At 43.3% G+C, this 24750-nt stretch overlaps 2 protein-coding genes and 2 pseudogenes across 2 annotated transcripts; all 4 read left to right on the top strand.

The window, feature by feature from the left end:
* Positions 1–6028: 6028 nt before the first annotated feature.
* On the top strand, positions 6029–6830 carry LOC123068445 (BTB/POZ and MATH domain-containing protein 5-like). The gene has a single exon (XM_044491033.1). The coding sequence runs from the start codon at positions 6076–6078 to the stop codon at positions 6640–6642; it is 567 nt and encodes a 188-aa protein (XP_044346968.1). The 5' UTR covers positions 6029–6075; the 3' UTR covers positions 6643–6830.
* A 113-nt stretch (positions 6831–6943) lies between these two features.
* LOC123052173 (BTB/POZ and MATH domain-containing protein 3-like) lies at positions 6944–7610 on the top strand. The gene has a single exon (XM_044475310.1). The coding sequence runs from the start codon at positions 6944–6946 to the stop codon at positions 7514–7516; it is 573 nt and encodes a 190-aa protein (XP_044331245.1). The 3' UTR covers positions 7517–7610.
* A 5707-nt stretch (positions 7611–13317) lies between these two features.
* On the top strand, positions 13318–18908 carry LOC123068434 (BTB/POZ and MATH domain-containing protein 3-like; annotated as a pseudogene).
* A 3881-nt stretch (positions 18909–22789) lies between these two features.
* On the top strand, positions 22790–24110 carry LOC123068420 (BTB/POZ and MATH domain-containing protein 3-like; annotated as a pseudogene).
* The last annotated feature ends 640 nt before the right edge of the window (positions 24111–24750 follow it).

The following is a 24750-nucleotide window of genomic DNA, read 5'->3' as shown; positions in this document are numbered from 1 at the left end:
CAAATGAATGCAACTAAAAATCCAAAAAAACAAATTTGTTTATATCTTCAAATAACAAATTTGATGATATTTTCAAATAATAAATTTGATGATATTTTTTCGATTCATAAATATTTTCAAATAACAAATTTGATGATATTTTTAAAAAAATATTACTGTTTTTATAAAAAATTATTACCGTTTCATATTCATATTCATTTTCATATTCATATTCATTTTCATTTTCATATTCATATTAATTTTCTATTACATTATTAGATGCAACAAAATAATAATAAAAAAATCTTACTTATGGCGCACGGCTGGCTGGTGCGCCATTGCGATCTAAAAAATACTAATGGCGCACCATCTTGGGGGTGCGCCATTGCTATAAAAAACATAGTAATGGCGCACCGCCAGGGGGTGCGCCATTAGTAATTTTCCCCCCTAGTCGCCCGATCCCTTCGTCCCTCCAGCTCGCCAGCACTCCCCCCTCGCCAGATTCATTCCCCCCTAGTCGCCCGACGACCCCCGCGCCCCGCCTCGCTGTCTCGGTCCTCGCCGCCGATGGCCTGCCCCGCTCCTTCCCTCCACTCCTCAATCGCCCTCTCGGTCCTCGCCGCTGACGGCCTGCCCCACTCCTTCCCTCCACCCCGAGCGCCGCCGCCGCGCGTCACCGCGGCCACCGACTGCCCCGTCCTCCATCGTCGTGCCTAGGAGCTGCGCCAGGAGCAACACCATCATCACCTTCATCACCTACGTCCACGGATTGGAGCCGGGTCATCAAGGATCGAGCGCATCGACCTCTTCTTCCTCATCACCGACCACTGCTTCTCGGCGTCGATCCGCGCTGCCCCGACCACCCTCGGCCTCGCCGTCTCCTTCCCCAGCTCCGCGGTGAGCGTCTCCATCGATTCCCCTGTTTTTCTCCTTGTTTAGTCACCGTTTGTGCATGCGGGCTCGTGCTCACCGCGCCGGCCGCCCCTCGTTGTAGATTCTCTGATGTCCTTACCTGAAACTGAATATAAAGTCAGTTTAAAAGTCAGTCTCCTGATCTGAATATAAACTTTATCTGAAACTGAAATTAAAACAGATGCAGTCATAAAAATTCAGTTAAAAATTCAATTTTAGAGCTTGGCTCCTGATCTAAATATAAAGTGTACGGCAAGCTTATATTGCAAGGAAGTTTAAAATCCAATCTAAAACTCAATGTAAAATTCAGTTAAAGTGATCTGAATATAAAAACTCTTGGAGTAAAAATTCAGTCTAAAAGTCAGTTAAAGTTTCAGTTTTAGAGTAATTTTCAGTTTGTAAAACTGAGAAGTGTATTTTTTATTTTGAAACTTAGTGTAACTATTTTCAATTTTGATGGAAAATCAGTCTAAAAGTCAGGAGGGGGATATCTGTAGATTGCATATACAGATTTCTTGAACAGTGCTATTAATTACAAACAGAGCAATGTTGAAAATGAAACAAAAGGAATTGGAAAACCAGAATGATAGGCATTCTGTTGTAAGTAAGCTAAGATAAAAAAGTGTTTACTTTAAGTAATTATTTACAACAAGCATTGTGTAGGAAAATGTCATGCAGGCTGTAACTTGAACTTGAAGAACTCCTTAGATAGTTTTTTAGTCTCCTTATACAAAGCAAGCTGAAGTTTGAAACCTATTTCTCCTAAGCAGACCCTGAAAAATTGCAGATAAGTAGACACTAAAAATTGCAGCCATGTCAAAGTGTCATTTCATTTGGGAGCAGTAACGAAAACTGTATGTGCTGTCATAGGTGATGTGCTGTCAAAAACTGTATGTGCAATCTCCAAAACAATTATGCTTATGTGAAAACTGTATGTGCAATCTCCAAATGTATCATCATAATGTAGGTGCTGTGTTGTGTGATTCTTCATGCTGAGAACTTCAGTTTTTTCAACTTGCTGGACTATATGTTCATTGGTACTACTTGTGATGCTGCTGCTGTACTACTTGGGAATTTTGTCAACTTGTGATGATGCTGTTGTACCCCGAGAGGCCCTTGAGTTTGCCGGAATGTCGATTAACTTCCGTTCCGGCAAATTCGGGTACTCCATATGTCCTATTTTCAACAAAGGTCATGCTGAAATTTTCCGTGAATTTTAGCATGACTTTGCTAAAAATAGGACATATGGGGTACTTGCGACTAATGCATGGGCCGGGGTATCTTAGTACTTAGTTAAGTAGGATCAACTGCCCCGCCATTCTTGCTGCATTAAACCATAGGTGGCAATAGAGCCAAGTGATTAGGCCCAACTTAGAATTCTTGTTAGCATCAATAAATCCTAGATGATAAACCCAACATAAGTGGCAATAGAGCCAAGTGATTAGTGCCAAGTGATTAGGCCCAACCTAGGGTGCCTCGGCATCGATAAACCCTAAATGATGAAAACTTAACTTCGCTTCTATAGGGTGCCTCGGTGTCGATGAGAACCTAAATGATGTACGCTTAGGCTTTTAGGGTGCGTCGGCGTCAACAAAAACCTAAATGATGAAAGCTTAGGCTTCTAGGGTGCCTCGACGTCGACAAACCCTAAATGATAAAACCTTGGCTTTTAGGGTGCCTCGGTGTCGATAAGAAACTAAATGATGAAAGCTTAGGCTTTTAGGGTGCCTCAGCGTCGACAAACCCTAAATGATAAAAGCTTAGCTTTTAGGATGCCTCGGTGTCGACAAACCATAAATGATGTAGTTTTGAATTATGAACGTAGGATATGTCATCATCATCATCGGACGGCGAAAGTCTCCCGGTGGAGTGCGACTGGTGCCACGACGATCGAGGTCTGTGCGACATGCCTCACCTGGACGATGATCGGCGCTTCAGCATTAAGCTCGAGGAGACCTTCAAAGTTGAAACGGTACACAACGACGACAAGTGTTATTTTCATAATTAAGCATGACTTCAACTATTTTAACGTGTAATTTTCATCTTTTACAATTCGAGTATAGCTTATCCCATGTCATGCAAGACGCTATGTCTTGGAGAGGATGGATTTTGAAGACCATGAAATTTCTGAAACAAAGAAAATTCACCTAAGGACTCATCACGATGTGGACTTTGAAGTAAATCCATATAATTCTGAGAGCGTAACCCATTTTGGTTGCAAAAATTAGGAAGCATTTTGCAAGATGTATGGTTTTGATGAGGGTATGCTTATCACCAATGATCTTGGTAATCCTGACATCAACCAAGACAATATGGACATTTGGGTCCTTGTTGATACGCCTCCAGTTCTACCGCTATGTGAGTTTCTCAAACATAGTTATTAGCTAATTTATATTGTTTATTTCAAAATAGTTGACAACTATTTCCATTGGCAGCTTATTTTTATTGTTCAAAGAATGTGCGGGAGATGGTAGACAAAACCCACTACACCGATGGCTCCAAATTAACAACTTACAAGGAGAAAATTCATCTGGTCGGATTTTGTACTGACATTGAGAATTACATTATCCACAATCAAACTCCTCAACATTATGGTAAATACGTGTCACTAATGCATGTGTTCAACTACGGTAACTACCATGGAGATACCCTTGTAAGATTTTTACTATTACGACATTCGTGCATCTTTTGCATACTTCTAAAACTAGTACATCATTGCTAACTATGAAGTTATTACTATGTTTTTCAACAGATAATCTCAGAGAATTGTGTGCCTCATATGATGTATCAGAAAGGTAGTGTTAATGTTTTGAACATACAGCCAGGTCGTCCTACGAATCTCAACTGTCCATACGAGATTTCTAAAAGAAGTGGAGACATGAAAATCAAAGGATGGAAAAAATATATGGACAGTCGTAAGGAGCTTCTTGGAAGCAAAAGGAAGCGAAGCGCAAGAATTGGAGACAGGATGCTCTCTATTCTCCATAATGGAGAGTCGGGGTCTATATTGTTTTATGCTATTTTAGCTTAAATAGGGTATTTAGGTCCTGCCTAATACTGATGATCATGTGCTAAGAACAATTAAGTAGGATTAGTTTGATGACTATCAAGATGATGATCGTATGACTTGTTATGAATAACAATAGAAGTTGTATGATGATGATTAGTAGGACTTGTTAGGATTAGTATTACTTCCGACAAACTCGATGCTCGCGGTCTCGAGACTTGTAATATTTTATCTTTGTTCAGTCTTTTGAATTCGGAGACTAATATGATGAATTGTATTCGGAGACTAATCTTCTATTGTATTCGATGAATCTGTTGTTGCTGTGTGCTACTGTCTATATTCTGTCAAATAGTATATTTTATAACATGTGCAAAAATCAGAAAAGTAAAAAAAAAACTAATATTCATACTAATGACGCATCACTACAGAGTCTGCCATTAGTATGCCAAGTATACTAATGGCGCATCCATCCGCAGTGCGCCATTAGTGTGCCAAAGCACATGGTTAAATATGGCCCCTGGGAGGTATACTAATGGCGCATGGTGTTATATACTAATGACGCACTGGGTGGTACGCCATTAGTAAAAAATACTAGTGGCGTGATACTAATGGCGTACCAGTGATGTGCCATTAGTAGGCAAAACTGGTACGCCATTAGTAGGCATTTTCCTAGTAGTGTCGCGCGAAAGGGGAAAAAAGAAAAACGCATTCTTTTCAGTTTTTGGAGAGGCATGACTATGCCTATCGCGGAAGCCAATCCGTGCCATCACAAGAACTAAACATATGCCTTTCGCGGAAGGAAAAGAAAAAGAGAACACGTTTATTTTTCTTTTCCAAGAGGCACGACTCTATTGAAAGCAAATTGTGCCTTCACGACAAGTAAATCCTTGTCTTTCGCAGAAGGAAAAAAAACGTGTTTTCCCCCTTTCCGGGAGGCATGACTGTGAAAGCAAATCCTGCCTTCACAAAAACTAAATATGTGCCTCTCGCGGAAGGAAAAAAATATGTTTTTCCCGCAATTTTTTTAAAATTTGTCCAAAACCAAAGAAAAACCAAGGAAAAATCGAAAAGCCAAAAAAATCATCTAAAAGTCGAAAACAATTATAAAAAATAAAATAAAATTTGGTGGAAGCGTCCAGATCACGACAAGTGACGGCGACTGAGAGTGCGCCAAGTAACGCGCTCCCAGCCCACCCAAAGTGATCCTTGCGGGGGCTCCCAAAGGAGTACGCAGTGATTAGTTGCTCTCGGTGCACAGGCGCTCGCGCACGCTGCTAGCGGGGCGTGGCCCATAGCTCACTCCACCATTGCTTTTCGATCGCTAGGGTTGGGTGTTGCTTTGCTAGGTGGTTTTGTGTCCTAGTGTTTTTTTTTCGTACTAGCACTTGTGAAATAAACCCGCTGGTTATAAAAAGGGGGTTAACTTTAGTACTTCATGAACTCGAAAAAAGTTTATCAATTTTTAAAAAGTGCAGATATGAAAATATGTTCACCAATTATAGAAATACAAATGTGAATTTGGAAAAAGGTTCATGAATTTGAAAAAAAACGGATTTAGACATAAAAATTGCGGAATTGATAAAATTTCATCATTTTGAAAATAAGTTCATTAATTTGTAAAAAAATTAACTTATTTTTAAAAAAAAATTCACGAATTCAAGAAAATTTCACATTTTTTTACATATTTAAAAGAATAAATGGAAAACTATAAAACAAAAAACCGAAGGGAAACAGGCCAAAGAAAACCGGAAAAAGGAAAACCAGAGTTTGGAGGGCGCTGTGGTTTTTTTCGCGTTACATGTGACTCACAACAAGAAGTGAAAGATGTAGAAGTAGACACAGCAAGTGATACGTCCCGGTGTACGCTCAAAGAAGAGTGGGTAATCCAGGAGAGACCACGGTAAAATATGGGCCAGGTGGGTATTTTTCAGCCCAACTCACGGAATTATCTTCGTGGGCAGCGCCACCGTTTCTCAAAAACCTACCCGCACTCCCAACTCCCCCCACCGCGCGCCCCCGCCTCCAATGCCAAATCGCCCGTCTCGTTCCCCATCTCACTCTCACACCTCCCGCCGTCTCGCCGCCGATCAGTCCCCAGCGCCGTCTCGCCTCCGCCGACTAGCCGGCAAACACATCGCCCAAGTGCTAGTCGCCTAGCCCACCATATTGCAGGAATCATGTCCTTCGCCGGCGTATCCGTCGTTGCCGATGGCAAGCTGCTGCAGCCATCCGCGGCGTCGGCCATGTCCTACTCCGGCACGGCCAGCGGCAGAGGGTGTCACCTGCTTGTGGTCGAAGGTTACTCCCGCGTCAAGGACCTGCCCACTGGAGAAAAAATCATGGGTCGCTCTTTCAGAGCCGGAGGATACCAATGGGCTCTGATGCTATGTCCCCATGGTTGCCTGGGGGATGGCAGTTCCATGTGCGTTTATCTTGCCCTTGGCCAGCAGGTTGCGCAGCCAGTGAAGGTGCATCTCCAATTTAGTTTCATGGATGGGTTTGACAAGCAAGAGCCTGCATGCATTCGTGCAATTAAAACATGCGACTTCTCTAACACCTACAAAGTCCGGGGTGAACATCATTTCATGAAAGGAAAGGACCTTGAGCAGTCTGGGCATCTCAAGGAAGATTGTCTCATCATCCGGTGCGATTTTATCATCGCTGAAGCTGCCGATGCTCCTCCATTCGTTAAGGTGCCGCCATCTAATACTCCCACCATTCCTAAATGTAATGCGCATAGATAACAGCCCACATACCAATGCATGTGCTAGCGATAAGTTTTGGACGAGAAAGCCCCAATCGTTCTGTTCGAGGTTCCATGCCAGTAGAATAGAAAATTAGAGAGAAACTACGGCACCCTCGAGTCATCTGGGTCTGTCCCATCTGATGTGTACGAGAACAAATAAACAAGGGAGGGAGGCTCTGCGTTTGATGGGTTGGTGGAGGGCTAATTTCGTCCATAATTGGATTGAGCTCAAACTACGCACTACAATATGGAATTTCCCTAGAAAACTAATACGCACTATATTTAGGAATGGAGGGAGTATGTGTCAGCATCTGAACCATCTCTTTGCAACCAAAGTTGGCGCCGACGTGATGTTCAAGGTCGGCGATAAGGAGTTCGCCGCTCACCGATGTGTGCTTGCGGCCCGTTCTGTTGTCTTTATGGCGGAGCTCTTCGGCCCCATGATGGAAGGCACTACAACCGGTGTCATACAAATACAAGACATGGAACCAAACGTGTTTCATGCCTTGCTTCGTTTCATCTACACCGACTCAATGCCCGAGAGGATGAAGGTGGGAGGAGAAGAGAGAACCGAGGTTACGGGCCTGCGACACTTGCTTGCTGCGGCGGACAGGTATGATCTCCAAAGGCTCAAGTTGATGTGCGAAGAGAGGCTGTGCGGGCTTATAGATGTGAGCTTGGCGGTGGCCATCCTTGGTGTGGCTGCACAACACCATTGCTGCGGACTGAAGGAGGCCTGCCTGGAGTTCCTCAAAGTCCAGTCCGCTACAGACTTGCGAGGAGTCATGGCGACCAGTGACTGGGAGCACGTTGCTGCAACTGATCTCTCTGTTGTGAATGAGCTCATCGCTAGGCTTGCTTCGAAAGTGTAGTTCGTTCATACGATGTGCTAGAGAAACACCATGTGCATGCTCATGGCACCGATGGTGTTTATGTTCAGTTAAGTGAACATCAACGTAGATTCAATTGTCCTGCATTCCTCTGGTGTGACTGTGAAAGTACCTTAGCTACAGCAAATCTCCATGTTAATGGATGGTGCTCGCCGTACGCATGTGTATCTATCTAGCTATGTACTCCTGAAAGATGTCCAATTTGCACCTGAATTAATGACTTGGACAGTAATTCAAGATTATGTATCTATCTACTAGCTATGTGCTCTTGAAAGATGTCCAAATTGCACTTGAATTAATGACTTTGTAGGGCAATTCAAGATTATGGAAATTGTATTCAATATTGTGTAGTCCTTCCATCCCAAAATAAGTGTCACTGATTTGGTACAACTTTGTACTAAATCAGCGACACTTATTTTGGGACGGAGAGAGTATCTATCTATCTATGTACTCCTGAAAGATGTCCAGTTTGCACCTGAATTCATGAATTGGAGGGTAATTCAAGATTATTGGAATTGTAATCCCTTAAATCACTAAGCTCCCTAGGGCAAAATCGCCTAGGAGCAATTCAGGCTACTGGATTGGCTTGTCTCTCTGATTTTGACCTGGTCATATGTCTGTGTGAGCTGGATTTTTGTGGCGTCAGTGACAGGGTGGCATGGGCCTGAGCTGAGCTGTTGATGGCAGGGAAAAGCCGGTCTCTTCTGGTCGAGGGCGTCGTGGCGGCTACCCCTAGAAAAAAGGTGTCGGGGAGCACGTGGCGTTCGGGGGTGTGAGCGTGGCTGCCTACAGAGGGGAGGGCGCCTCTTGGGAGGCATTTGTTGAGGAACCGGTGAGTGCGAGTGTTGCTGGCAGGTAGGGGCGGTGCTAGGGGTATTCTTGGGTCTTCATGTGTATACCCATGATTTTTACAAAACAGTGTTGATTTTGGTAAAACAGTGACAATTTCTGAAAAACAACAATGATTTTGGCAAAATGAATACACATGAATACCCAGAAGCAAATTCCTGGAGCCGCCACTACTGGCTGTCTGCCTGCAGCTGCATTCGAGGGGATTTGGTGGCTGTTTTGGGCTGCTTTCTCGCTGTGTGTTTCTGCTGCTTGCAGCTGTCCCATGGCTTCGGCTCTGCATCAAACCCCTTTTTTCTTCCTCCTCCATTATCTTGGTTTCCATCAGCATCTTCTACGGCCCTACGACACTCAGTTGTTGACAAGGATGCGTGGGCTCATGACTAGTGAGACCAACGGGAGCAAAAGGAGGTGTGGAGTGTGGACACGCGGTGGCCGACAATTGTGGATTGTGGCAGCCGGTGATCACCCAGCGGCCAGACAACACTAGAGCAACATTCGTGTGTGGTATCTGTGCACGAACCTGTGCCGTGCGGCCAAGGAGGTAACGGCTTATCTGACAAGTTATTGTGATTCTTATTTGTTTAGAATTTTACTCCACGTGTTGCGATTGTTTAGGTTTGGACAGTTTTCGTGGGGTTAGGATTTGTGGCTCGCCTGCCCATCCCCGTCTCCGAATAAGTTCCAAGAAAAAAAATAAAAATTCATGTTGGTGTCATGCATCTCTAAACTGCATATGTTATGCCTCTCATGATATTAGTGATTGTGGATCTATTACTGCATAGACGTTATACAAGAAAACTTACTGTGCACATCATGATCATGATTATTTTACAACAGTAAACATGGGTTGATACTTGGTATGATTCCATCATCAGCATGGCTATCATCCGTGTGTCTATCACTTGCTGACAGGCCTCTGTCGTCCAGCTTCCCGCTGTTACTCTGCATGTGTAAGCCTTGGTGATGTTAGATGGCATAGTGATGATCCATAAAATTTATATCTCTGTCAACAATGGCGGAGCCACGCCCTAAATTGCAACAATGAAGTTTATGGCAGTTAGTCAGTTTGGTTTGAGAAGACATTGTGTGTATTTCTGACAAGTTGATAATCATGGTAAACTAAGAAGCTTAGAAGCAGAGTAAAAAAAAAGGTTATGAAGCAGTGGCAGCTCATGCTTTTACTTCACATTTAGAGCTCCAGTTCTCAGCAGGGTTTCTTTTTAAAAAGATATATTTGCATATATGCAGCATGTGTTTATAATAGCATTCATGTCTCATTCTTTGGTTGTCATATTTCTTTTCTATACAAATTGTAAAGCTCCGGTTCATGTTACCGATTTTTGCATGCCTTGTGTTCATAACTTTGCAAACAAGCTGATAAAGTGCAACTTTAAATTATAGAAATAAGGCTGGGAAGGTCAAAGAAAAGATGTGCAGGGAGATGACTTTATATACCACATAAAAAATGTGAATATGAGTAGCTTCTACTTGCACACTGATATGAATTTCGCTATTGTTAGTCACTCATTTTGCTATTACATCATCTGTTGTTTCAGTAAATTAAGCTATATGGTCAGCTTGGTCTATATTGCTTGAGGTTACTATTTTTTAGCTCATGGTCAGGAACAATCTCATGCTTAATGCTCAGACAGAACTCAAGACATTAGTTGGTGCAAAACATACTTAAAAGTCAAAGATAATCAGAAGCTCGTGAAATTGCATTGGATTGCCAAAGGGGAATGAGGAATTGAGAACAGAGCTCAACATCAAGCTATTGATTGATTGCTCTATGAACAAGCTATTGTCAATACCAAGGTGAAACAAGATGCAAATTACCCTTCCATACCTGAAACTCAAGACGTGAATGACTAGCAATACATACATCATTCTTATGGAGGGAATATTATTAATGATATCCTGCTGGATGACAAACCAGAGGTTTTCCTACAGATGGTTCATCCTGTGAAAGAGCCTAAGCACTAGACGAAAAATGCAGCCACAAGGATCACCTTTTGAGATGAGAAATTTCTGAACCGCAACTTCAGTTGGAAGTGATGCATGAAGAAAATAGTAAACTTATGAGTTCGTATGAGAAAGCTATGAATTTAAAAGTCAATTTTCTGAGCAAGGCAATCCTGAAACTACAGAAAACATTCAGTTCAGGGATGTTGGAATGGATGAAGCAGTAGATATTGAGGGTTTCCGAGGAAAACATGTCCATGACTCTCCAACTGTAGCTTTTAACATGTGTTGCAGCTTGTTTGGGTAGCTGGAGCGGTTCAAAAAAAGCTTCTGAATACTCGGGATGCAGACTATGCAGTACAATATTTCTAAACTACTTGAAATGGCTAGCACTAAGGCCCAAGAGCTTTCGATAAGCATTCAACTCTGTTGTCTAGATGTTCAGCAAGAGCAGGACGGTATGAATGCCTCAAGTTTTTCCGCAATATTCAACTCTGTTGTCTAGATGTTCAGCAATGTCAGAATTAGAGGAGAGAGAAAATGCTTAGGAAGTCAAGTTTTTCCGCGAGCAGCTATCATTTTGGGACTTGGATTTGAAAACCAAAGCCCTTGACGGGTCGAAGTTTTACTTAGTGTCGCAAGGATGAAATTTCTGCTGCATGTATAAATAAAACCACATAGGTCTGAAACTGATTTGAGAAACAGAACTGATGGTGTTAAATAGTAGAAATGTGTTCTTTTGAAGCTCATGTTATTGATAACTGGAAGGTCCTGCTACTCCATTATAGGAACTCAGTGAATTTTGGCAAGGCATTTGAACTATTGAAATCTAAGAGGAGAGAACAAAACTTCTATCTGAACAGAAGAAGTTCGGCGAGCAGCTTAGCATAGCTCAAAAGAAAATTAAGAGCATGAATAACTGTGATGATATTGAATGGTCTATTAGTTTGTGTGAAAATCGTCATTGTAATGTACACCCCCGGGCAAAGAGTGGTGCGACAAAGCGTGTAACCACTTCTAGTCCAATATTATGAATCTATCTACCTATGTACTACTCCTGAAAGCTGTCCAATTTGCACCTGAAATAATTACTTGGAGGATAATTCCAGATTATGGAAATTGTACAGATCATCGGTGCCGGCCATTCCTCCAAGTTGACGAGCTTGAATGATCCGTCGCTCGTGGTCATTGGCCGGGTATTTCAAGATTATGATGGCACCTCCTTGGGTTGTCACCAGGGCCGGTCTCTTCCTCTTGCAGACGAACAGGGAGTGGGTAGACAAGCGCCATGGTGGAGACCTTGGCGGCAAGGAGCGTCGTCGAGAGCCTAACGCACCTACCAGTCCTCTCCCGGTACGTGTGGAGGCCGATGTAGATGCTGACAAAGGTCTTGTTTCAGAAGATTTCTCCAACGGAGGTCTTCTTTCAGAAACAAAAAAATGGTTTGGTGGTGAAGTTTTTTATTTTTGCAACATGGATCTTCTTTCAGAAAGTTTCTGCAACAGAGATCTTGTCTCAGAAAAAAAAGGTTAAGTGGTGTTTTTTTTAACAAGGGTCTTGTTACATAAGGTTTCTGCAAATGGGTCTTGTAAAACAAAGAAAAAACGGTTCGGTGGTGTTTTGCAACAAGGCTTCTGTTGCAGCGGGATGAACACAACACTAGCCTTGTTGAATAGGCTGACACTCATGTGAAAGTCCACCAGACGGCTTTTACGGGCTCCATCAAACCCGCGGTGAGGCGGTCGATCTTTTTAGACCATCACCTGGTTACCACGTAGCGTTTCTCAAATTGTGAGTCGCCTATTCCCTCCCCTCCCCTCGCCCCCTATCGACATTAATGACCCTTTATCATCCATCGGCTGTCACATCATCCTAGCAAGTAGATCAAGCTTGTTAGTTTGCGGACCATAGAAGAAGCAAAAAGTTGTCACACTAAAGGGTTAAATACGAAGGAAAAAAGAATACTACAAAAGCTACCATAAGATGGCAACTATATGATATGTATAAAAAAGAACTAAAATGTACCTTCTTTTATTTTCTTTTTTCTGTTCTTGTTCACAATTTTGAGAAGAATTTTCCTTTCTTTGTCGGGTACATTGTTTTGGTTCATCATGTCCCTAAAATAAATTGTTCAGCAGAATTTTTTCCTCTTATTATATGGTTTATTATGTTCTATGAGCATGGAATTGAGCAGCAAATTGTTTCGTACCACAAATGTCTGTTTTCTACTAGTTGCAAAATGTATCGGATAGAAAGTTGATTTATGCACGTAGTGTTTCTAGAGCCTAAAGTTGTAATTATTTCATCTATTCACACATTTTATAGCTTAATTTTAAATTGGCCCATAATTTACGATCTGGTAACACTAAATGCTAACCCTGTGTCTCTAAAAAAAAAACTAAATGCTAACGCTAATTGATAATCCAGTTGGCCCAGAGTAGGTGCCAGCTTGCAAAACCCAGCAAAAAAAATGTGAGCCAATCTTTTAGCAGTGGCAGCATTGAAAAAAGTCTTTTAGCAGTGGCTGTCACATAGGTGATTTCCACTAAAAACATAGACTATTGGACGCCACTTCGACTCTTGAAATCTAATTATGAAGCAAGCGAACCATTGGCCCGCCCATCTCCTATGTTTCGAGTTAGAGTGATCAAAAAAATTGGGGATGGTCTATCGGATTGAGAAGCGACTATCGAGAGATTTTAGATTTGAGACCAATCTGCGCAAAATCCAATAACCCATGAAAGTGGCAATTGTGATAATTTTCAAAAGCTAAGAGTGGCAAAAATGAAATGTCAAAATCCAGAATGACATAAGGAAAATTGGCAAAATCTAGAGTGGCAAAAATAAAATTTTCCCAAAAATAAATGGACGGCGGCCATATTTCGCGTAAAAGCCCTAACAATTGGTCCAGCAGGACTTTTTCAGCCCATGGCGCAGAATTTTCATGGGCCTCTCCGCCAGTGTCTAAGTCTAACCTAGCTCTCCTGCTCTGCTCGCCACTCTCGCACCGCCGCCGTCCCCAACGCCAAATCCCTCGCCTCCTTCCCCGCCTCGCCGCCGCCCTTAGCGCCGCCTCGCCGTCGACCACTACCCTGCGCCGCTCTCCCCAGCGCTGACTGGCCTGCCGAAACCCCTCCCCCGTGCGGCTGTTCCCCCAAGCCGCCTCTCCCTCCGCCGATCTCCCCCCGCCCATTCAACGCCACCCTCCCCCGCCGCTCGCCCAGCGACCCCTGCTGCTCCACATCATCAAAGTGCCAGCCCACAAGATCGCAGGAATCATGTCGTTCGCTGGCGTATCCGTCGTTGCCGGCGGTGGCGGCCGCGGCAGGCCGTCCGCGGAGTCGGACATGATCTACTCCGGCTCCATCGCGGCCAGCAGAGGCAGCTGCTACTATCACCTGCTTGTGGTGGAAGGCTACTCCCGCATCAAGGACCTGCCCAATGGAGGCACAATCATGGGCCGCACTTTCAAAGCTGGGGGCTATCGATGGGTTCTGAGGTTCCATCCCAATGGTTATTCCCCGGAGGACGTCGGTTCCATCTCGGTTTATCTTGTGCTTGACCAGGATGTTGCGCGGCCCGTGAAGGTGCATCTCCAGTTTAGCTTGGTTGATGAGATTGGCAAGCAAGATCAAGCATTCATCCGTGCAATCAAAGCATGCGACTTCTCTGGCAGCGGCTCTACTTGGGGCCACAGTTGTTTCATAAAAGGCGAGGACCTTGAGAACTCAGAGCATCTCAAGGATGATTGTTTCACCATCCGGTGCGATTTCATCATAGCTGAAGATGATGCTGCTGCTCCCTTGGTAAAGGTGCCGTCATCTAACAAGCGAGCATCTGAGCCATCTGTTATTGACCAAGGTTGGCGCCGATGTGACGTTCCAGGTCGGCCATGAGACGTTCGCCGCCCACCAGTGTGTGCTCGCGTCCCGTTCCGCCGTATTCATGGCACAGCTCTTTGGCCCCATGAGGGAGGGGACCACGGCAGCCGCCATACAAATACAAGACATGGAACCGGACATCTTCAAGGCACTGCTTGGTTTCGTCTACACCGACTTGATGCCAGAGATGGAGGCGGAAAGAGAAGCAGAAGTAGAAGAAGGTGGAGCTGACGAGGTGACGTGGCTGCGTCACTTGCTTGCCGCGGCGGATAGGTTTGATCTCCAGAGGCTCAAGTCGATGTGTGAAGAGAGGTTGTTGGAGCACATAGATTTGAGCTCGGTGTCGGCCATCCTTGCCGTGGCAGCGCAGCTCCAATGCTGTGGACTCAGGGAGGCGTGCCTGGAGTTCCTCAAAGTTCAGTCAGCTGCAGACTTGGGAGAAGTCATGGCGACCAGCGATTGGGAGCACATAGGTGCAACCGATCACTCCGTTCTGAACCAGCTCATCGCCAAGCTTGCTTCCAAAGTTTAGTTCGTCTGCTGTAACAGTGTCCTCATGTGGCTTCTGGTACGCATAAGAGGATCAAACATATGTGGGCAAGGCATGGATGGTTTATAGATTCAGTTAAGCAAACATCAATGTTGATCTATTGTCATGCATTCCTTTCATGCAGTGTGAATCTGAGTACATACTCCGTACCTTGGCTTCAGCAATCTCCATGTTGATCGATCATGCGATCCTGAAAATGGCCAGGCCTGGTGAAAATGCAACAGTGTGAACGTGTATCTGTCTATCTAGCTATGTGATCCTGAAAGCTGTCCAATATTCAGCTTGAATTAACGAATCGGAGGGAACTGTACAGATCGCCGGTGCCATTCCTCCAAGCTCCCTCCCGTCGGCATACTATTGTTATGGCATGACGGCCACCCCCTTGTGGTCGTTGGTGGGGTACGATGGCTTCTCCATTGTCGTTGAACATGTTGATTGCTTGTTGGTGGACGACTCTTGCCGCATGAGTGGTTCCACCTGTCCTGCAGGACGTAGATGAGCACCATGGTGGAGACCTTGGAGGTGAGGAGCACCGTCTAGAACCTGATTCTCCTGCGGGTCCTCTTCTGGTATGTGTGGAGGTCGATGTAGACGGTGGCCACTCCCACCACACACACCACCACTCCCATCAGCCAGTGCGTCAGGTACCACATGCTCTGCGCCTTTACGCCCATGGATATATATGCCAACAAACATCAGAGGAACACAAATTCTGATAGAAACATCAAACTTGTTAATCTTGTTCGTGTATTTGCTTGTGTACTACATGCAGGGTTTATCTCATGTAGTTGCATTTTACACGACCTTTATATCTCCACAATATTCCTAAAATCAGTGAAAAAACTGTTAGTCGCCTATTCACTCCCCTCGACTCACCCCCTTGGTCGACATCAATGATCTTTCACATCCATCGGTTGTCACATCCTCCTAGTCCTAGCAATTAGATCTAGCTTGTTAGTTTTGGGACTATAAAAAGAGCAAAAACTTGTCACGACATCGTAACTAAGGGGTAAAGTATGGGGAAAAATAATACTATAAAAGCTATCACAAGATGACAACTGTGAGGTACAAAAAGAAGTAGAATTTACATACTTTTACTTTCTTTTGCTCATGTTTGTTATTTTGAAATGCACTTTCCTTTATTGTTCACATTGTTTTGGTTCATTATGTCACTAGAATAAATTGTTAAACCATTTTTTTCTTCTATTATGTTATTATTTTCTATGACAATGAACTCGAGCCGCAAATTGTTTTGTGATCACTTTTTGTACCACAAATGTCTGTTTTCTACTAATTTATGTATCAGATAGAAAATCAATTTATGCATGTAATACCGTTTCTGAAGCCTAGAGTTTTATTTATTTTTCATGTATTCACACATTTTTCTAGTTTAATTTTAAATTGGCCCATAATTTAGGATCTGATAACACTAAATCCTATAGATAACCGTTCAAGATAATCCAGTCGGCCCAGAGTAGGTGACCACACTCTCTTTGAGCCCGCTTGCAAAAGCCCAGCAAAGAAAGCAATGTAAGTCAATTTGTTAGTAGCAGGTGTCACACTGGCGATTTCCACTAAAAACACTTCAACAATTAAACACCAGGTGAAATAGTTCTCCTTAGACTCTTGGATGCCGCTTCGACCCCTAGAATTTAATTAGGAAGCAAGCAAACCGTCGGGCCGGCCACTGCCTATGTTTCGGATTGGACTGATGAAAAGAACCGGGGATGGTCTGTCGACTAGTATTTGGAACAAGAACTCGCCCAGGAGATTTTAGTTTGAGATCAATCTGTGCCAAATCTAAGAACCCACATGCATTAGCCTGAATTTACTTAGGAAGCAAGCAAACCGTTGGGCCGGCCATTACCTATGTTTTCGGTTGGACTGATGAAAAGAATCGGGGATGGCTTGTCGACTAGTATTTGGAACAAGAACTGGCCCGGGAGATTTTAGTTGACTTTGTTTGTTGACAAGCAAACCGTCGGGCCGGGAACAATGTCATGAGGATGGTCTGTCTAATCTGCCGGATCATCTGTGTCCCCGTGACATTGTTAGTTGAACGGGAAATCCTAGTAGCAGTGACCACATTTTTTGGGAACGCACACATAATATACTCCAGTTTACGTCGTTCATGGCCTGGCAGTAGTAGACACTGAAATACACTGTTTTAATTAGAATAAGTAGAAACATACTAGGCATGACAGAGATTAATTATTGTGCTGGATCAGCCTCAGACTGCCTTGATCTCGTTTTTGAAGCCGCAGAAACTGAAGCAGCATACCTCCAGAATACTTGTCCTCCAACTGATGCATCAGCCTTAACCTGTCGTGGCCAGTTGACCCTTCCCGTTCTCCTGCCTCTGCTACAGTCCCATAATTTTCCCCTTCGTGACAATGACTATGGGGGTGTAAGTGGAATGGCCACCAGATCTCTCCTGCTCCTTTTCGTCCAGAAACTGCTTAGATTCCTCGACGAGGCAGGCAAAAGTATTGACAGGATCGATGCCTTGTCCCTCACGTGCCTCTTTCGTTTTGGCACAAACTGATGAGCCAGATGTGGATACGCACGGATCAGCGTATCGCGTATGGTCACACAGAGAAACAATTAGTGTGGCTGAGAGCTCACTTTCCTGTACACAGATCACTCTTGAGCATCTCGCGGATCAGGACCTTCTAAATCTGCATTTATTTCCCTCAAGATCTGCAACATATATCAAGTGGAGTACATTTCAGTTTGGCAATAATGGCAGCAGTTTACATAATCAAATATTTTCAGTCTAGTCTAGTGGAGTCTGGACAGTTGAGTTGACGTTTATTATTACCTTTGGCATCACAACTGTAGGGCTTTCAGCAGTTTCTTGAAACATTCAGCATTCTTGGTGCATTGGATACATAGGTCCTTGAGGTTTTCATATGCCATTGTCACCATGGAACTGTTTTTCCTGTTGTCAACAATCATGTCTGCCAGGGCTGCTACGAAAGCTCCTTCAGTTTCAGTGGGCAGAGCTGAAGAAGAAGATATGTCCACAATCCACATACATATATACAAGAGTTTCCTTGGCTAGTTTTGGCAGCTGTCCAAGACACTCTTCACAGCATTTGTCACACCTGATAGCAGTTTCTGTATAGCCTAGCTTTTCATTCAGAAAGACATCATAGATCCTGTTCATTATATATACATCACAAAAACAGCACTCCCTCTGTCCCATAATAAGCATTTTTTACACTAGTGTGGTGTCAAAAACACTCTTATATTATGGGACGGAGGGAGTATTACAAAGGGATAAGAAGTGCATTTACTAAATAAACCTTCATATCCATACGCATCTTAGAAAGATGGAGCCACGAAAAGAAAGAAATTATGCATCACAAATATATGACTTGATGATTAGAAGGACTAACTCAGCTGTCTGAAGGTGGGTAATGAACTAATGATTGTTAGACACCAAAAGTCTTTGTTAGCCAGCGTGGAGACGAAACCACCAAGGAGAACGGCAGTGGTCCAGGTAATAGCCAGGAAACCTAGGCCCCTGATGGCCATGGAAAGGTATCCCGTGAACAGGGCATAACTGTTAATACACACTACTTCCTGCCACTTGAAGTCATCTGATGGATCTGCCATTCTCCTGAGGAATCTGAGGTCAATCGTCGAATGTGATAATTTCAGTGACAAATTTAGATGGAGTTCACCCAAATTAACCTTCTTCTTTTGTATTACTATTATATAAAATTAGAAAAAGGAGTATGCAGTCGTCCTCACACACTGGCAGGTGGGACTTGCCTGACAGTTAATTCTATTATGCAGATGTCGGATCCATGTGGTGGATTACATGTTATTCGGACACCTTGCTAGGTGGATAACATGATTGGTGTGTTGCGTCAAGTAGTGGCTGCAAACAATGTGGCAGGCGCCAGTCGGGGATGGGGTGGAGTGCACGGACAGAGCAGAAGTAGCATAGTTATTTGTGCTTCCTGTCTGGAGCTAACTCTGGTATGAGATGAGTTAGCCTGGTGTTCTCTAAGACTGCAACATCTTGGTTTGGATAGCTGCTTTTCCAAATTGTAATGAAGGTGCACACATGTATTTTGACAGTAAAGTCCATCAATTACATGATTTCACTGTTAGTTAATTCTGCTCTGCACTGTTAGTTAAATGATTATTTTGAGTAATTTTTTGCTTCCTGTCTGGAGCTAATTCCTGTTATATTCTTTTTATTTTGCGAATGTAATTCCTGTTATATTCGCCAAATATCATGTATGACATCTGAATAATGCAGTCAGAAGTGATATGAGTGTCTGCTGAAATGAAGGCTCTCTCTTACTCAACAAATTGTAATGCTAGACTTGGAATTTAATGTCTTGATGAAAGGCTGGGGAGTATAGCTGAGAAGCAAGGTACTCAACATGGTAAGTTAATGCCCTCTTGAATTTTTGTTTTGTTTTGGAGTTCTGCTCTCCATTAAATAATCATTTTGGCAATTGCGTTAAGTTTCACTGAGACATTAGTCAAGTGTAACTGTTCATTTAACTTTACTAACACTCTTTGATCTTTTGTTTAAACCAAATTGGGGCATTGTACCTTTTGTAACGTTAACAAGGAACAGAACATGCATTTCTCAAGTAAGTTTCAGGTAACCAAGTTGATCAAACTTACCAGCACATATTTCTTCTATAACTTCATCTTCGATAACATAACGACGTTCATATTTGTTTTTGGAGACTGAGATATCTACATGGAAGAATTATATCTAACTAATGGAATGCTTGCTTAAGTCTCCCGTTATCTATTTGGTGACGAGGATTGGCAATTTGTGCCCAGCTATTTATAATCCTTTTTAACCGTGTCCCACACACATCATCCCTGAATTTTCAGTAGCTTTTATGAACAAGAAGCTGCACTTTTAAGTCAGAGAGCAGTTGGTTGCAATATCATTTTGATTTATTTGATAGTTTTTACATCAGAGTGCGTTACCGACTGAAATTGAGTCATGTTTATAGCTTTGCGAAGCATACAGCTGGACAGAGCTGTCATCTAGTTAACCCGCAGAATGAAATTCAAACGATTATATAAAGCTATTGAATTGTATGAAAACAGTCTCATTTTTTGCCTCTGTTTTCCAATCAATACTTCTGTCAGTTCTATACATCTTCGCACTTTTGCTCAGTGCCAAGGAAGACTATCTTTTTCAAGTTATTTTCAGGATCAAACATATGTGATGACAATCTTGTATGGAACCCCCTTAATCTATGAACTAACCATATGTATGTTGTCTTTGTTGAAGGGGGTGTCAACAAATAGTAATTAGACATTTAGTTTGTTGCCGTATTAAGTCAGTGCCATTGGAAATTTGGTTCGTTCATCCCCAAATATCAAGAAAGAGATTCTTAATGCAGGGCCTACGGCCTGTGGGTTGGCTATTCGGGTGTGATCGTCATCTGGAGCTTGGAGTGATAGTTTAAGATGCATCTGTAGATAGTTGAGTGCATATTGTATTTATTTGTTCATATTTGCGCAACTAGTACAGAAAACTCAGATTCTATGTAGTACTTTTAGTTATGCATGAGAATACACAACTTGATTTTATTTTTTGAACCATAAATACACAACTTGATTACCAACCTACTGTACCATTGTACACATGTTGATTGACTTTGCTATTATGAATTTGATGCATGCCCCTCATGATAAATCATTTTACATTGCTGCAAGTTATATATAACAGTTAATCTTTGGTCAACTCCATATATGCCATGTCCACTTATTCAAAAAATGCCACTATAAGAAATGACTTATGAAAAATATCACTACAAAAAAGAGTTAATTCAACGAATGCCAATCCTTTTACTAGGAAAACCTTGGAGGCTCCATGGTGAAAAAGTTTGTGCTATAAGCCTGCTTAACTCTAAATGGCGACCAATGATATGTATCTTTGGTTATTTATCCTCTCTGAATTTCTGATATGGTCAAATTTTGGATAGCCACACCAAAATTGTACGTGAAGATATTTGTTGCCTAGTATCTCCACCTTTATCTTCTGTACGTTTTGACTGTTCAAAATCACATGGGTGCTACCTCGACTGTTATATTTCTGTGGACATTGCCTCAAATACATTAGTGAAAGCACAATGTTATTGTATCAACAACTCTTCACTATATGTTTATGTGGTAAATTTAGATTGTTTACAATATCAAGGGGTCAAATTGCAAAAGTTCTGGCTACAGGGATTACACGGAGTAGTAGTAAGAGGCTGTTTGGATTGCAACCATCGCTGCCATGCCAAAATATTTGGATGAATGCCTGTTTGAAGGGGTTTCAACATTTTGTCATGCCAGCCCACCACAGCTCTCCATCTATTTTGACACCAAATCTGGGCGAATCACGGGCGGGCAAAGCCACCGCCAATTTTTCGGTGCCCCTGATGAGCAATTCGGAAACCTGCAAAGACCAAATAATAGAATTCATATGCTTCATTTAAAAATACTATATTCATGCAAAACCCAATATAATTATATTCATACGGTGGTTAAGGATTGGTGATGCGTGATTACGAACATCAACGGCAACAATTGCCCAAGTGACGTGAGAAGCGCATGGCATCCCTCTTCCTTGCCGGGTGTAATAGAGTAATTCGTAAGATTAAAGATGATGGTAATTTGTGGGTCGTAGCGGGCACTGTGCACTTTAGTTCGATCATGTCGCGAGAGTGGGCTTTTGGAACTCGTTGATTTTTGCTTTCTTGTGATCTCTTGTTAATTAATGAGTATCTTGTGGAATGGGAACATCAACATGGGGAAACTTCGTCGTACTAGTGGAATGAAATAAATCACTGTTAATTATACTTGGTATAAGATTTTGAAGTTATATTGCCTAGCAAAGGTAAAAAATATATTTAGCGTACGTTACATGGCACTCTCTCTCGTGCCGTGTTATGGTTGCTACTAGACATCTGGAAGTTTCGCCCAACGTTCTTGTTTGTTTGGACCAGAAGATATGAAACACTTGTTGTTTCTATGCCATAAAGCAAAGGAGGTTCGGAGAATGCTGGAGATGGATGAAATTGTTAAAAGAGCTTCTGAAGTTGATTGTGTTGGTGAGGCTCTTCTGGAGTTGTTACTCCTTTTGCCAGACCAAAATTTGTCTATTATGGGTCTTCAAGATGTTGTGAGATGGTCGCCATTATTGCTTTTGGCATTTGTGGTGGGAAAAATGTAAAGATGCTAATCAAATTACTATGTGGATACGTGCTCTGGAAGAGGAGGTTGCATTCACCCTCCCATGAGTTTTGTTAAACTTAATGCCGATGCTTCTTTTGATTAATACTTGCTTATGGGCACAGCTGGTGCCATCCCAAATGACGATAAAAGCAAATTCATTGTCGGGGAAATTGGAGTACAGATTGGTGTGCAAACATCCTGACGGTTGAAGACTTGACGTTGGGATTTGGTATATCCCTGTAATGCCTCATTATTAACTGCGATAATTTAAAGATTATTGAGACCATGAATCAAGGATGATTTGCAGGAGCGGTGGCAGTTTTTGACGATTGTTACTGCTTATGGTTTAAAGAGCTTATGAGTGAAGTTGAACCCCTCCTAATACTCCCTCTGTTCCTAAATATAAGTCTTTTTAGAGATTCTACTATGGACTACATACGGATGTATATAAATATACTTTAGAGTGTAGATTCACTCGTTTTACACTGTATGTAGTCCATAGTGGAATTTCTAAAAGGATTTATATTTAGGAACGGAGGGAGTATATGTTATTTCGAATGAATAAAAAAACAAAGCTCCTCAAAGTCGTTGAATATAAAAAAAATATGTGAAAGTCGGTGAAAATAAAAAAAATTAGGCAACGGTGAAAATAAATAACAAAGGTGGCCTGGATGGGTAGCCCAAGATCACAGTAAAATCTGGGCCAGCTGGGTATTTTTCAGCCCACCCTACGGAATTTTCTAACCTAGACTCGTCCCCATCTCCATCTGGCCGTCGACCACTCCCCTTCGCCGATTAACCGGACGTAAGCACTCCCGCTTCGCCGCCTCTCCCTCCGTCAACACCCCCATCCTCTAGCTAGGTCCTCCCCTGCCGCCGGCTCGCCTCCCGCCCCACCTTCCTCTCCGTTGGGATACAACCTGAGCCGTATTCCGACTGAGAAGAGCACAGCTCACACATCGCCAAAGTGCTACTGCTAGCCCATAATATCGCAGGAATCATGTCCTTCGCCGGCGCATCCTTCGTTGCTGGCGGTAGGCTGCTACAGCCACCCGCGCAGTCGGCCATGATCTACTCCGGCACGGCCAGCAGCGGCAGCTGGTGGTATCACCTGCTTGTGGTCGAAGGCTACTCCCGCGTCAAAGAACTGCCCGATGGAAGGAGAATCAGAGGTCGCACCTTCCGAGCTGGAGGTTACCGATGGGCTCTGAAATTCTATCCCAATGGTGATGGCATCGATGCTGCCGGTTTCATGTCCGTTTGTCTCATCCTTGATCAGGATGTTGCACGATCTGTGAAGGTGCATACTCAGTTTAGTTTCATTGATCAGGTTGACAAGTAAGTACTTTCATGCACCCGTGCAAGTAAAGCACATGATTTCTTGAGAAAAAACTGCGGCTATGGTCGAAGTCGATTCATCAAACGAGAGGAATTTGAGAAGTCACAGCATCTCAAGGATGACTGTTTCACCATCCGGTGTGACTTCATCATCGCCGAAGCCGCTGCTACCTTCATTGAGGTGCCGCCATCTAACATATCCGAGCACCTGAACCATCTCTTTGCGACGGAGGTTGGCTCTGATGTGACTTTCAAGGTCGGCCATGAGAGTTTTGCTGCTCACCGGAACATTCTCGCAGCACGTTCCCCTGTCTTCATGGCGGAGCTCTTCGGCCCCATGAAGGAGGGGACCATGACGGGTGCCATACTGATACAAGACATGGAGCCGAACGTGTTCAAGGCCATGCTTGGTTTCATCTACAGCGACTTGATGCCCAAGATGATGAAAGTGGGAGGAGAAGCAGAAGGTGACGCCGATGAGGTTACGTGGCTGCGACACTTGCTTGCTGCGGCGGATAGGTTTGATCTCCCGCGGCTCAAGTCGATGTGTGAAGAGAGGCTATCGGAGCACATAGATTTGAGCTCGGTGACAGCCATCCTTGGTCTGGCAGCGCAGCACCATTGCCACGGACTTAAGGAGGCCTGCCTGGAGTTCCTCAAAGTACAATCTGCTGCAACCTTGGGAGGAGTCATGGCGACCAGCGAGTGGCGACACATGTCTGCAACTGATCCCTCCATTTTGAATGAGCTCATCGCCAAGCTTGCCTCGAAAGCTTAGGTCGTTCGTTGTAATGGTGTGTTCTTACTTAGACTAAAATGGGTCGGTAGCTGAACTTACGCAAGGAATTCACTTTTGCACTTGGTCATTGTATTTTGTAAAGTGCAAACTATTATTGTGGTTCCTGAAATTGTCTCACTGTATGGGTACCGCGAGCTGAATGGTTGCCTACTTGGCATTATAAGAAGTTAGTGTTTGATATAAATCTCTTGTTGATCATGCAATCCCCGGCTGGGCAAAATGCCACACTGTGTGTTTGTATCTATCTACGCTCTATTTTCTCAAAAGGAAGATCTATCTACGCTCTAAAAGCTGTCCAATTTGCAGCTTCAGTTAACAAGTTACTGAAATTAATCCAAGGTTATGTTTCTGATCTTCCTCTTCTAACTATTTTATTTCCAGCTCGTGAACTGTACAGATTGGTGTTGCATTTGGCCAAGCGAGCTCCCATCATATGCTACGGCATCATGGCCACCTCCTTGTGGTAGTTGGCCGGGTACGACAGCCACCTCCTTGTGGTAGTTGGTCGGGTACGACGGCTCCTACGACGTCTTTGGACCGTCGCTCATCCTGGTCGCCTCTTGCTGCACGATGTGGTTCCACTTGTCACGGAGGAGGTAGACCAGCGCCACCACCAACA

Source organism: Triticum aestivum, chromosome 1A (genome assembly GCF_018294505.1).
Source record: "Triticum aestivum cultivar Chinese Spring chromosome 1A, IWGSC CS RefSeq v2.1, whole genome shotgun sequence".
Lineage (NCBI taxonomy): Eukaryota > Viridiplantae > Streptophyta > Magnoliopsida > Poales > Poaceae > Triticum > Triticum aestivum.
This window is presented reverse-complemented; position numbering and strand designations above follow the sequence as displayed.